General features: G+C 42.4%; 1 protein-coding gene across 2 annotated transcripts; it reads left to right on the top strand.

The window, feature by feature from the left end:
* The first annotated feature begins 499 nt into the window (after window positions 1-499).
* Window positions 500-12,950, top strand: efemp1 (EGF containing fibulin extracellular matrix protein 1). Of its 2 annotated transcripts, XM_061285245.1 has the most exons (11): window positions 500-652; window positions 888-985; window positions 1,568-1,613; window positions 1,776-2,039; window positions 8,974-9,096; window positions 9,237-9,356; window positions 10,245-10,364; window positions 10,470-10,589; window positions 11,381-11,507; window positions 11,568-11,760; window positions 11,876-12,950. In XM_061285245.1, the coding sequence occupies exons 2-11, from the start codon at window positions 902-904 to the stop codon at window positions 12,035-12,037; spliced, it is 1,359 nt and encodes a 452-aa protein (XP_061141229.1). In that variant the 5' UTR covers window positions 500-652; window positions 888-901; the 3' UTR covers window positions 12,038-12,950. The 2 variants fall into 2 exon arrangements, with proteins under 2 accessions (XP_061141229.1, XP_061141230.1); XM_061285246.1 differs by lacking the exons at window positions 8,974-9,096; window positions 9,237-9,356.
* Window positions 12,951-13,016: the final 66 nt, after the last annotated feature.

The following is a 13,016-nucleotide window of genomic DNA, read 5'->3' as shown; positions in this document are numbered from 1 at the left end:
TTTCTGTTTCAACTCTTGTCTTTTCAAATTCAGATTTTTTTTCCAGGTTCAAATCTTTTTTTTGAATTGCACACTTTTGACTGGAATCTGGCGTGGGGGGGCGTGGCACTAGGCGTGGAATTACGAGTGACAGCTGAACAAGAATGCTTGGAACCACCCCGAGACAGCGTCTGCAGTACCACAAATTGTCGCTGGAGGACGCCGTTGCAGTCTTTTACGGAGGCTTTGCTTAATAAAAAAAAAAACTAACATTTATCCATTTAAAATAGGAATAAATCAATTTTAAAAATACAAATGTAATATAGATATAAATAAATATGACTTAAATATAAGTTCAGATAGTATAATATAATGTAAAAATTGAATGAACAAGTACAGTGAAATGGCCATTTTCTGTATGCAATACCACCTACTGCCAATAGAGGTCACTGTTTCCGCCTGTTTCGTGGGTTTGGGTTTACAGCCCGGTGAGCGAGACCCAACCTGGCCGGCACACCGCCCCCCGCCTCCCGCCCCCTGCATGTCATCCCCTCACCCCACTCGTGTTCATCCCAAATACTTCTTAACTCGCTCACCATCTTCGCAAAACAACACTTAACACCTCCACGGTGTCGCGCCCTCTGATTTGGAACCACTCGTTTGAGCTCGCCAGGTAAAGTATCGATCATTCTTTTCCTTTTTTCACCCACGCATGTTCTACCCACTGGTGCGTATTTACGCACGATTTTGGTGCCGCGATCCTTCATTTATCGCGTTCACATTCCCCCAGATTCCAGCATCAACATGACATTACAGGAGATGTCAGGACTCGTTCAAGACGTCATCATCCATGCTATTAAAACTTGACTCTCTTCCTTTCTCTCCCTCTCTTTGTCTCACCCCCGCAGTGACTGTCATCAATATGTTGTGGATCTGCGTGGGTCTCCTCGTTGCTCTTTTCTCCTGCGTCCTCCCTCAGGAGGCTCAGGAGCCCATCTCCTACTCGGTAAGCAAAATAAATAAATACAAGTAGAATGATAACAATAACAATGCGGTGGAATGGGAACTGATTTGAGTTCTAAAAGTTTTCTATTTCCTTTAGGCAGTAAACATAATTAATGAATCAGTTAAATATGAAATTAATTAAAATTCCATTAATCTGTTCTAGCCCCCTCACTGTCCCAAATAATTTTGATAGCATTTTTTTTTTAAACAAATGAAAATACTAATAAAAAGTACCTCCGATATAAAGACTGAATACTGTGTTGGAAAAAGTCACAACTGTGCATCAGGCTTGTGTGCTTTTGAGGGGTGTGGCCACGTGAGTGACGTCATGAGGGCAGTAAGTACATTTTTAATCTTGCACTCGACAAATACTCCTTACATAAAAAAACGAAATTAAAACGAATCATTTCCCCCAAAATAAAAACGATCAAACCTGCTCTTCAAGTTAATTGAAATGAAATACATTGAGGTAAAAAAGAAAACAAAATTGACTCTAATATAGTCAGAAACTCAAAGTTATTATATATATTTATTATATATATTATATAATTATGTTTTTAATCCAATTGTGTTTTCTTCACAGTGCACTGAAGGTTATGAGTATGACAGTGTTAGTGAGCAGTGCAAAGGTGAGACTGCTTTGTGAATATTACCAAATTATTTATTTTGATCTAAACAGTTAAATGTCATAGTTCAATAATAATCAAGTTCTTAGGTAGTTCTAAATAAGAAAACATAGCATAAATGGCCTACAGCATATTTATCACATACATTGTGTTGTGCACCTTTAGACATTGACGAGTGCGTCCTGCTGAATGACGCTTGCAAGGGAGGCATGCAGTGCATCAACCACTACGGTGGCTACCTGTGCCTGCCCAAGAGCGCTCGCATCTTCATCAACAAGGAGGGTGAGGAGGAGCCTCCTCAAGAGCCCGCCGCGCCGCCCAGCCAGCCACAGCCCGCTCGGGTGTTCCCCGGCCGAGTCTCTTACGGCAGTCGGACGACAATCCGCTGCTCCGCTGGCTTCATGCCGGACGAGCAGAACATCTGCAGAGGTAAGAGTGTCTATTTATGAAAATGCAGAATTACGTGCTGCGGTCAGTCAGTCAGCAGGAGTTCAAATTAGCTTCCCTATTGAAGTCATTAAAAGAAGCAGTTTTCCACGTTATGTCACCTTTGACCTTTTGACACGATGCCACCCTTGGAGGATGTTCTTGATAGTCTTTCGTCCAACTCAACAGAATTGCTTGTTTAAAACAAGCGCTTAGTGCTAATGCTAACATCATGAGAAATGCCATAGGCAGAGACTGAGCATTAGCATTTAACTTTTGAACATCCCACCGTTTGATCAAATTGACTGGAAGCCAAGGCGCCTTACAACACCTCGCTTGCCGATTGGAATCCTCCGTCCCTGACATCTGCGTAGCACCGCCGTACTCGACACGCTTCAAAAATATTTGGCCTGGAGGGGCTCCTTATCTCCCAAAATATCATCAGTATTCCTCTGTTGCACTTGGCCAAATACAGCAGGAGCGTGCATCTCCGGGCCAGGTCGGTATTCGATAATTACGTGTTAATGACTGGAGCGCTCCGGAGGTGAAGCGTTCATCCATCTGCGTGACAAATGCACGCGTGTGCGCCAGATGTGTTGCAAGTTTGTGTGATGTCACATTTTGTAAACCACTTGCTTGCGGCATGATGTTTTTGGCTTCATCTCAACAAGCTAACGAATATGCTCTGCTCTCTAGGGTAGCTTAAACTTTTTGACCACTCTGGTTCTTAACATTTTGTCTAAAAAAAAAAAAGAAGCCTGCTAGAACATCAGAACTTCTTTTTTTTATTTTAGTGAAAGGCACTTCAAATTAAAATGTCTCTGTTTATTTCTGTGGTTAGCTTAAAAACTACAAACATGGAGTTAGCCTGTTCTCAGTGGCTCAAATCACTCATTCCATACCAATTATTATTTCTTTTTTCATACGAATGTATTCGTCACAAAACTTGTTCGGCGGTGTAACTCCAGCAGCCATGTGGCGAGCGGCTGCGGGCGTAAAAACAAAAGTAACAAATGTACTTTTTTAACACCTAAAGCAACGATCCGTGTGATGGTGTTCCTCATGTGTTTTTATTGGGGCGTAAAACATGGCAGCGCTTACTGCTGTTGAGTCAAAAACAGGAGTGCAGCGTCAGGCTGGGTAGAAGAGAAGAAAAGAAATGATGAGAAACATGAAAAGTGTGGGAGCGAACGCCTGACCGCAGAAAAGCTCGTAATAACGTCACAGCTTTTGACAGGCCGCTCCGCTTGTTTTCCGGTGACTCCATGTCGCGTGTGTGGCGAATAAACCGAGAGATCAGCGAAACGCTCGGTGGGGGAAAGAACACGGCCAATTTTCCACTAGTTGGACTGCCAAAGGAGTGTTTTCAACAAAAAAATGATGATATGACAAGAAAGAGCAGTGTTGGGAAGTTCAAATACTTGATTAGGTGTCCGTACTTTTCTGGAGTATTTTGCCACAGTTTTTCTTTTACTATGACTACATTTGAATGCAGCTAGCTATATTTTGTACTTGTCAAACTATGCTATGTTAGTTGTTGTCGAGATTCCTAAAACTCTTTAAAGACAAAGCAAAGAAATGACCAAACAATGTCATCTGCTAGCTTAATGCTAACATAAAATGGAAAACGCTATTGACACAAACAGTTAGCATTTCGTCAACAGATATTTTAATACAGCTTAGGAGTAACGCATGAAGGCAGCTTCTTGTTGAGTTATACACAGCAGAAAAGTAGCTTCTTTATTTATTAATGATTAGCCTGCAGATATCTTAAAAAAAAAAAAAACTTGACCTTCAAGTTGAACCCAGTCAGTTTGTTGTAGTGACACAAATTGGCACTTGCATATGCAACAGCCACATAAGCTATAAAACTTAAGTGCGAGTGTGACAGCTTAATGATACTTGCATTTCCATGACCTCGCCCACCCACTAAACACACACACACACGAGGGAAGATGGCCACAAGTGGCTGGCTGTAAGTCTTATTCATGCATATTAAGTCTTATTTCCAGCAGCGGTGAGATCACCTTCTTCCGCAAACGAATGTTGTCCATCAAAAATGGTCTAATTAGTCATTAGCGGTGTTGACAAGCGGTTAGCCTTATTATTTTAGGATGCTCACCAAGACCACCCTAAAAGGCAACTTGGTCCATCACAATACCGCCTGATGCTTTTCATAAAACACAGTATAAGTGGCTGGAATGAGCCGATTGGTTAATAAAAAACGTGGCTGACGAGAACAAGGAAATCGTGACAAAACAAAATCGAATCAAAACAAAGTCAAGAAAAACACAAGAAAATGATAGTAAGTGAAGGCATCATTGTATTTGTCATGGTTGAAATTAGACATTCACAGCAGCGTGGGGCAAGAATAGACTTGCCCCTATCGTTGACTCGTCTGCTTTCACTCAGGTCACGCCGGCCACATTAGCACCCGCATGCCTGGCAAACTTGAGCAACATCCTTTCCACGGAAATCTTTTCCAAATACGAGTGCCGCTAAGACAAGGTGACAAGGGTAACCTGTAGACTTCATTCTTTCCTGCTAAGCGCACAGAATTTGTTCCGTTAGCATGCATTGGCTCTGGAAGAATATCTCTGGAATGTCAGAGTTTTTTTTTTTTTCATTTGTTCCCATCTTTTGTGATGGTAAGAATTACTCACCACCTTGACAGATAAGCATCACATCGATCTGCGGGAAGCAGGAATGCAGGCGGGGGGAAAGAGTACAGGGAGGGAGGGGGGTGGGGGCAGAACGCCACGCTGCCTTCACAGTTTCAACTTTTGAGTTGACAGCCTGCTGATTTTTGGTGGAAGGAGACACGCGACCTTGTTTTTATGACCATGAACGCGATTCGTTCCACAGCCACCCACAAGGAGTGAAGTACCGTTTAAAAAAACAGATAGAAAGGTTTTACTTTTACGCTTCCTAAAATAGTTTTTTTATGTTTCTTTTAATTGCGGTTTTGAATTTTTTGTTTTGTTTTATTAAATGGAGGAGTTGGTTTAGGCACTCCATAATATTGCACTTTATAAAAACACATAATTAAGTACAATGTGAAGATCATGATTAATTTATCGAAGCACATTTTAGTATGTGCGACCTGTCCACCAGGAGGCAGTGTGACAGCTTCAAATAAAGAAGAGTTTCACAACCACTGTTCAAGAGAACTAAATCGGGCATTAGACAACCGTGGATTCCGGATTGTTGGGATGATTCTCTTTCTATCAATTTTCCTTTCTCACTTTTGCACTTGAAAGAAATAATAACCCAAAGGAAGAATTTTTCTTACGGCACACGTATCCATGGTGGAGACAGCTTTTGGTGTTTTCCCCCGCTCGCTGACATCAGCGATGGGTGCTTGGGGAGCGGCACTTCAGTGCGGTGTCCAAGGAGAACGTGTCCACAAAACTGTTGTTCTGCTGTTGTTGTTGGGCACTGTCCAGAGGCCAGCTGCTTCCTCCGTTCATCTGCTCACCGTGTGCTGATCTTTCCGTTGACCTCATGTCAGGAAATCAACACACGCTGCTTATAAATCCCCGGCAAGCACTTTATTTTTCTTTTTATTTAGCCGATCTCAGAGCTTCTCTATTTAATTTTGCGTTCTCCCACAAAAAATACGAGAGAAAAAATTAAACAAAAAGTTTCGTCCCAGGGAGTTTCTGACCTTTTGTGAGCACAAATCAATGTGAGCTGGCCTTTAAGTCTAACTAAAACTCCCCTCTCAACAAAATAACAGAAATATTTCCCACTCTAATGCGATGAAGATTTATGGCTTCACTTCTTTTGATTTTCTTATCTGCCTTAAGCTGAAACTTGCTTTGAAAGAAAAACACTCCCATTTTTTTTTCTGTCTAAACTGCTTTTCATGAGACTATGCATGCAAAACAATCTAAACCTTTAGATGGTACAATGGTACACGGCTCCCTATAGTGGTGCATAAAATAATCACTTCAGTTCAGTTGTATTTAACTTTGACATTCACCACATTTGCATTTATTCTTAAAGAGGCGTTTGTTATTAAACTTTTATTTTGATACATTTAATTTACCTTTCAAGTGCAATCAATTTTAATCAAATCTTTATTTAAATTAAGAGGTTATTTTTATATTAAGAACGTTATGTTACAGCGGCTGGTAAAAACACAGCTCAGTGATCTTTTTTTTTTTTTACACTCGCATTGCAATTCTTGCCCCCCCCCCCCCCCCCCGCCTTCTTCTTCTTTGCAAAGATTCAATCATCCAATAATCCCCCATCCAACACTGTCCAAACCGTTCCTTGGATCTCCTCCTGCTTTTCCATCGCGATGGCTTCAGTGAAAACAAGACTAAATACTCTCAAGTGATAATTACAACAGGCCCTGTCATGTCAGGAAATAAATCCGCGGTGAAAAAAAGAAAGCACCACGTACTTTTTGGCTTGTTCTATGTTCACTGGCACATCAAATTTTTCTGTTTCACATTGTGACAAAGGTAAAAAAAATAACTTATGGAAGAATTATGCTATCAGGTTAAAGTAATTATTGTTTAAGAAAATCTTTGGACAATCTAAAATACTAAAACTAAGAAAAACAAAACTAAAATGAAGCATTTATAAGAAAATAAACTAACAAGACCCTAAAATAAAAACGATCTATAATAAATAATATAATATCCAAAACTACCACACACACACGCACACGCACACATTCTTTGAGCTCCCTCTCCAAAACTCCCACGAGGCCTTTAGAATTAATCCCGAAAAAGAGCAAAGGGAGTTTTAAAACTCTGACATCACGCCGTAAATCTAACTTCAAATCTTCAACAACAACCCAAAAAAAAAAGTCCTCCACCCTTTTTCTTTTTTTCCCCCCCCCTCTCTCTCCTCATTCTTTCCACTTCCACTTGTCCCCTGGAAAGCCTCGCTCGAGCGTGTTGCTAACAAGAAAGCTGTGTCGAGAAAATGCCGATGACCTCACACATCATCACTTTTGGTGGCTTGTTGCAGTTATATAAATAAAAAAAAAAAGGTTTTATGTGTCAACTATATGGACTTACTCCATGCGGTAAGTTGGGGTTGCGGGGGCTTTATAAGACCCGGGAGGCCCCCCCCCCCCCCATCCACTGGCTGCGTATCAAAGGCTCAGCAACAAAGTAGCAGTTAGTTAGTGAGATGTTCCCGAGCTGCACATATGTCTTTTATTCCGAGCTTTCTTTGCCTCCCACACGTGTAATAATAATTGACTTTTCGATGTAGTGTACGCCAGGTTCTCTCTTCTTAATCATGACAAGCCAAACGGTGCTCAAGTTCATCTTGATGTCAGAGAAAGAAAATGTCCGAAAATGCTGACTCAGTTGGATTGTTCGCGTTTGTGCTATATAAATAAGTTTTATTTGTCTCTCTGTTGGGAGGAACTGATGACATACTCGAAGATCAAATGGGATTTTTAAAAATAAAAAATTGAAGAGAAGCGTAAGCGGTGCAAAAAGGACTGAAACACTTGACAGAAAGTCAAATTAAGGTCATTTTAGGCTCATTCGGAATTGTCACCCTAAAGTCCAATAACCTTAAATATTCTTGAGTCATATATTTCAATTAAAAAAGTGTTTGGACAAATATAGGCCACCAATCCTTAAAATCCTCCTTCTCACATCTGCAAGAATTGAAATAAAACTTATTTTGCCACAAGATCCATGAGGTGAGCTGCAGATTTTTTTTTAATTTTTTAAATTTAATAAAGATGTTATTGCTCCAGTGGATTGTGACGTCAATTTTTTTTAATCGTCTGCTGACAGGAGGCGCGCCATTTCCAGTCTGTGTGAATCACCAAATACCGTCAACCCGAAGGTGTGGTCCTGACTTGAAGTACATTTGCTGACATTGATTAGATCCAGTATAGAGCGACCACATAGAGAGTCGGGAAGTGCTGCCTTTTTTTTTTTCTTTTTAACTCCTTGATACGGAAGTCTGTCGCAGGTGCCTTCCAAGCCACATCAGTGAGTTTGGATTTCCCGGCACAGCGCTGCTTTCATCCTGTAGTCTTGTCTGTGCCCGTATGAAGTTTGCACCTGATGTCTCTCAACTTACCCTTTTGGACCGGCCTACTTTTTTTTTGTCTGTCAACACGCTCAAACGCTTTGTTCTTGTTCTCTGCTGCGGGTGCATTTACATGGCAAAATCATCATGACAAAAATGACGAGTCGGGACTCACACTATTTGGATACAAACAAAAAAATGTGTGCAAATTATAATGCGGACTATAACCTGAACAATGATGTCGAACTTTATTCCGACGGGTTTTTGGCTTTTTAAGTGGCATTGTTCAAAGCTACAAACAGCAGCAGCAGCACATTTTTAGCTTTTTCCACTCAGTGCAAAATTTTTTTGCACTATTTTTGGTCGGCGCAGATGCCAAATCACAAAAATAACGACTCCCTCTTTCCCAATTCTGTGTGTTTGTGTGTGAGGTATTGAGGAGAACTCACTTGACATACTGTGAAACTGATGCCCAATGGCGGTCTTCATTGGGAGGACCACCCAGGAGGACTGCTGGTGGGCCTGCTGAGATGAGAGTGGATGAGCGTGTCTTTGGACGCTCTTCTCGTGTGTGTGTGTGTGTGTTGACGTTGGAGGTTGGGGGGGGTGCAACAGTCAATCATATACTGTAAGTTTTATCTCATGAGAAAAACAGATTGCAATCAGATCGTGCTTATTTAAAATAAAGACAAAAATTACCCAATTGCATAACTGCATGTGATGGATGGATGCCTTTAAGGGGCGTGGCCTAGGGAGTGACATCAGCAGCTGGAGCATCTGTGCGTGAGGGTTTAGGTGTGAGTAGTGGCCTACAGCAGATCCTTGAGAGTGTTTTTGGCTAACACCATAGCATGTTGGCTTTGTTGCCATATGTTTCAGTACACGCGTGTGCGTTTGTGTGTGTGTGATGTGTGGAGCACAGACATTGACGAATGCACCACGGGCCGACACACTTGCGGGCCTGAGCAAACTTGCTTCAACACCAGAGGCTCGTACAGCTGCCAGTGTCCTGCGGGCTATCAGAGGAACAGAGACCAATGTGTAGGTCAGTCAGTCTTTGTCGTTTACTAAAACATCAAAATACACACGTGCTGTATTATGATTTTTACAAATGACTCCAAGGCAGTTAATTTAAAGACCCTCAAAGGACCCTCTATATAGAAGCGTGTGTGTGTGTGTCTGCAGACAGAGACGAGTGTGCGCTGTCCCACTACTGCATGCACACGTGTGTGAATACTCAGGGTTCGTACTACTGCGAGTGCAATGCAGGTCACCGGTTGGCCAGTAACAACCACAGCTGCGTTGGTAAGTCACGCAGAGGACGCATCCGCATGCGTGTGTTTGGAAGTCATACAAGCAGCACGGGACGCTTCGTTGATAGTAACGTTGTATTCGTCTTCCGCCAGGTTCAATAATGCAAAGGCCAAGCGAGCCACGAGGGGTGTTAGAATGTTTACAAGGACCAGGAAATAAGACCACACACATGAGGACTAAATCATGACAAACAGTGGGGACTTAGTCGGGAAATTTTAAATACCGTATTTTCCGGACTATAAGGCGCACCGGACTATAAGGCGCACCTTCAATGAATGGGCCATTTTAAAACTTAATCCTTATATAAGGCGCACCGGACTATAAGGCGCACCATTAATGCATCATGTCAGATTTTTAATCCAAATCAAATCATTCATTTTATCTTTTTTATTTCAACTTGAGGTACAACAAATGACTTTATAATCACAAAATAATGATCCATAGTCTTTTTGATTCATGATTCATAGTCTTCAGCAGGCCACTTCTGGTTGATTTCATGACACAATGCTTCGGGCCAGTTTGAATTTAGGAATTTAGTCCATATATAAGGCGCACTGGACTATAAGGCGCACTGTCGGGTTTTGAGAAGATTTTAGGTTTTTAGGTGCGCCTTATAGTCCGGAAAATACGGTATACATTTAACCAAGATTATTCATTAAAAAAAAAAAGTCATTCACTGCCGTGAACGTTTATATTCGTCCATTGGAAAGTGATGCACTGCTACAGACATGTGACCTCTGCTTTGAAAATAATCTTTAATGAAATGAGCATCATGTCCTCCTGCTGACACACTGCCACTGCCGCTACTGTATTTACCGAATTAATGAATTCCACATGAATATGGAATGTGTGTCTTAACAAGTCGTGTCACTTTGTCAGACGTCAACGAATGCGACGCGCAGAGTCCATGTCAGCATCACTGCTACAACCTGATTGGTTCATTCTTATGCCAGTGCAACCAAGGCCACGAACTGGCCTCGGACTTGGTCTCCTGCCAAGGTAAACGCCATACAATTGAGATTTGGATCGGTATTGCACTCGAACCTTTTTGGGATGACCTTTTTACGAGTAGTGTGTCATCATGCATGTTGATGTTTCCTGCAGACATTGATGAATGCAGTTTCTCCAACTACATGTGTCAGTACCAGTGCATCAACAGTCCTGGAAGTTACTCATGCGAGTGCCCAGAGGGATACCAACTGCAGGGCAACAGGTTGTGTCAAGGTACTGCCACATCCTCCGTCATTCGCTTCTCTTGTCTAGCACTAACCAACATATTTTTATTTCACATAAATGTATCATCCATCCATCCATCCATCCATCCATCCATCCATCCATCCATCCATCCAAGCCACTAACACATCAACATAGTGTTTCCCGCCACTAAGCCACCTCAGTGAATCCACACACGCTCTGTGTTAGTTTTTTGAAGTGGATTTATTTGATGTTATGTTTTTGCCCTCGCTGCCTCGGTCAGGTGCAGGCTTCTCGATGGGCGCCCATGAATCCTGCCGCTTGTGCAAGGGAGGAGATGAATCCACGTCACTGTGCCGCAAATAGACCTGCGGTTTGGACGACCTGTGACCGAGCTTTTTTTTTTTTTTTCTTCCACGAGCCGAGCAGGGTTCCCCCAGAACTACGACTCGGCGTAACGAGCCTAACAGATAGCAACTTGAGCAGTTTGCAATCAGTCATACGATGGCGAAGCATGAATTAGGATTTATTATACCGTAATTTTCGGACTATAAGTCGCGTTTTTTTTTTCATAGTTTGGGTGGGGGGGCGACTTATACTCAGGAGCGACTTATATACATATATATGTTTTCTTTTCACTTTTTTGGGCATTTTATGGCTGGTGCGACTTATACTCCGGTGCAATTTATAGTCCGAAAATTACGGTACTCCCCAAAGATGCTGATTATTAACAACAATGGCTCTCCTTCCAAAAACAATCATGATCATGTTAAAAATCATGTTCGACTCTAACATGAAGTTGTTTCTTATGTGATGACTAGACGTGAACGAGTGTGAGACGGGCACACACAACTGCCAAGATGACGAGACGTGCTGGAACTACTACGGTGGCTTCCGTTGCTATCCCAGAAACCCCTGCGAGGCACCTTACACCCAATCCTCGGAAAAGTACGTCAACGCTGCCTAGGTTGTCGCTCTTTTAGTAAAAGCTGTTTTGCATTCCGCCAGCCGCTGCATCTGCCGCTCCCTGGCCGAATGCCAGGGCCTGCCGCCGTCCATCGTCTACAAGTACATGAGCATCCAAGCCGAGCGGCCCGTGCCCGCTGACATCTTCCAAATCCAAGCCACCAACATCTACGCCAACACGCACAACACCTTCCGGATCAAGGCCGGAAACGAGGCGGCCGACTTCTTCCTCCGGGTAAGTCGTCCGGTTTTTTGAGGGACCACCAAAGAGAACGTACACGTTATGAATGTATTTGTTTGTGAGATGTGCCTTTAAGGGGCGTGGCCTATTGATCTCCTTGTTTCCGCAGCGTTCCAGCAACGCCAGCGCCATGCTGGTGCTCACCAAGCCTCTGTCAGGCCCCAGGGAGTACGTGGTGGACCTGGAGATGATCACGCACCACCTGACCATGAACTACCACTCCAGCTCCCTGCTGAGGCTCACCATCATCGTGGGGGCGTACGCCTTCTGAGCGCCCGCCGCCGTAACGCAGCCAATGTCTGTCTCCGCCTAGCATACTGTCAAATTCTCGTACCTTACGTTATTCTTCATAAAATAGGAACCCTCGCATGTCGCCACCACATCATGATGAAGAAGTCTAATGGATGCACGGTGATGACTTTTTTTTTTCATTACACAGCACTGTGGCAAGCCATTGATATCGGGATAGAATAAGTCTACACACCCCTGTTGAAAACAAGACTAATATAAAACCTTTATTGACAAATCCATATTGATTCATTAAAACCTGTCTAGAAGTTACACACAAAGGTAAGGAACGATTATTTTAAAACTTTTTACATTACAAAATCATTTCTTTTGCATGAGTAACAATTTCCCAGAAAGCTTCAACGAGTCGCCTGCCAGTGAGTCGCTTGCTTCATACGCATTAAGTCATGTACATAGCTAGGTAACAAATGTGTGTGTGTTTGCGAGGAAAAAAAAAAAATCTGCCTCAAAGGGCGTCCTTAATGTGGCCGAGCTGTTTATACTTTGCGCCGATGCACTTCCAATGCCAATAACAGGAAATATGGACGCAAGCTAGCAAACGGGTCGGCCTGTGGGTCACTCGGCCCCAGTGTTGCTTCACACGTCACAGTTGTGGCACTTTAATGCAGCACGTGTGTGTGTGTATATGTGTGTATATGTCCTTAACTCACTTAAAAATATATATTAACTTGGTCATCCACCATCGTGCCTTAAAGAGACAGGAGCAAAAATCCCCCATCAGGCACAGCACTAATCCAGCCGTTCATACTTTCCATATATTGTTGATATTTTTTGGGTTCTGTTTAAAATATATTTTTATAAATATCTTATATCGAATGTTTGTACTCGGAAGAGCAAAAGTTATATATCGTGGAATAAAATTTGATTTCCAAGAACTCTCGATTAGTTTTTAAGACTCTCAGAAGTAATGCTGCTATTTTATGGTTCTCGTGGTAAAACCA

This window comes from Syngnathus typhle, linkage group LG8, assembly GCF_033458585.1.
Source record: "Syngnathus typhle isolate RoL2023-S1 ecotype Sweden linkage group LG8, RoL_Styp_1.0, whole genome shotgun sequence".
Classification (NCBI taxonomy): Eukaryota; Metazoa; Chordata; class Actinopteri; order Syngnathiformes; family Syngnathidae; genus Syngnathus; species Syngnathus typhle.
This window is presented reverse-complemented; position numbering and strand designations above follow the sequence as displayed.

What these genes read in the sequence shown, in the direction of transcription:
- efemp1 (XM_061285245.1), top strand. Translation starts at nt 902, where the DNA reads ATGTTGTGGATCTGCGTGGGTCTCCTCGTTGCTCTTTTCTCCTGCGTC. An exon ending in TAACAACCACAGCTGCGTTG is followed by an intron (nt 9,357 to 10,244) that starts GTAAGTCACGCA and finishes TCACTTTGTCAG; the next exon opens with ACGTCAACGAATGCGACGCG. An exon ending in GGACTTGGTCTCCTGCCAAG is followed by an intron (nt 10,365 to 10,469) that starts GTAAACGCCATA and finishes TGTTTCCTGCAG; the next exon opens with ACATTGATGAATGCAGTTTC.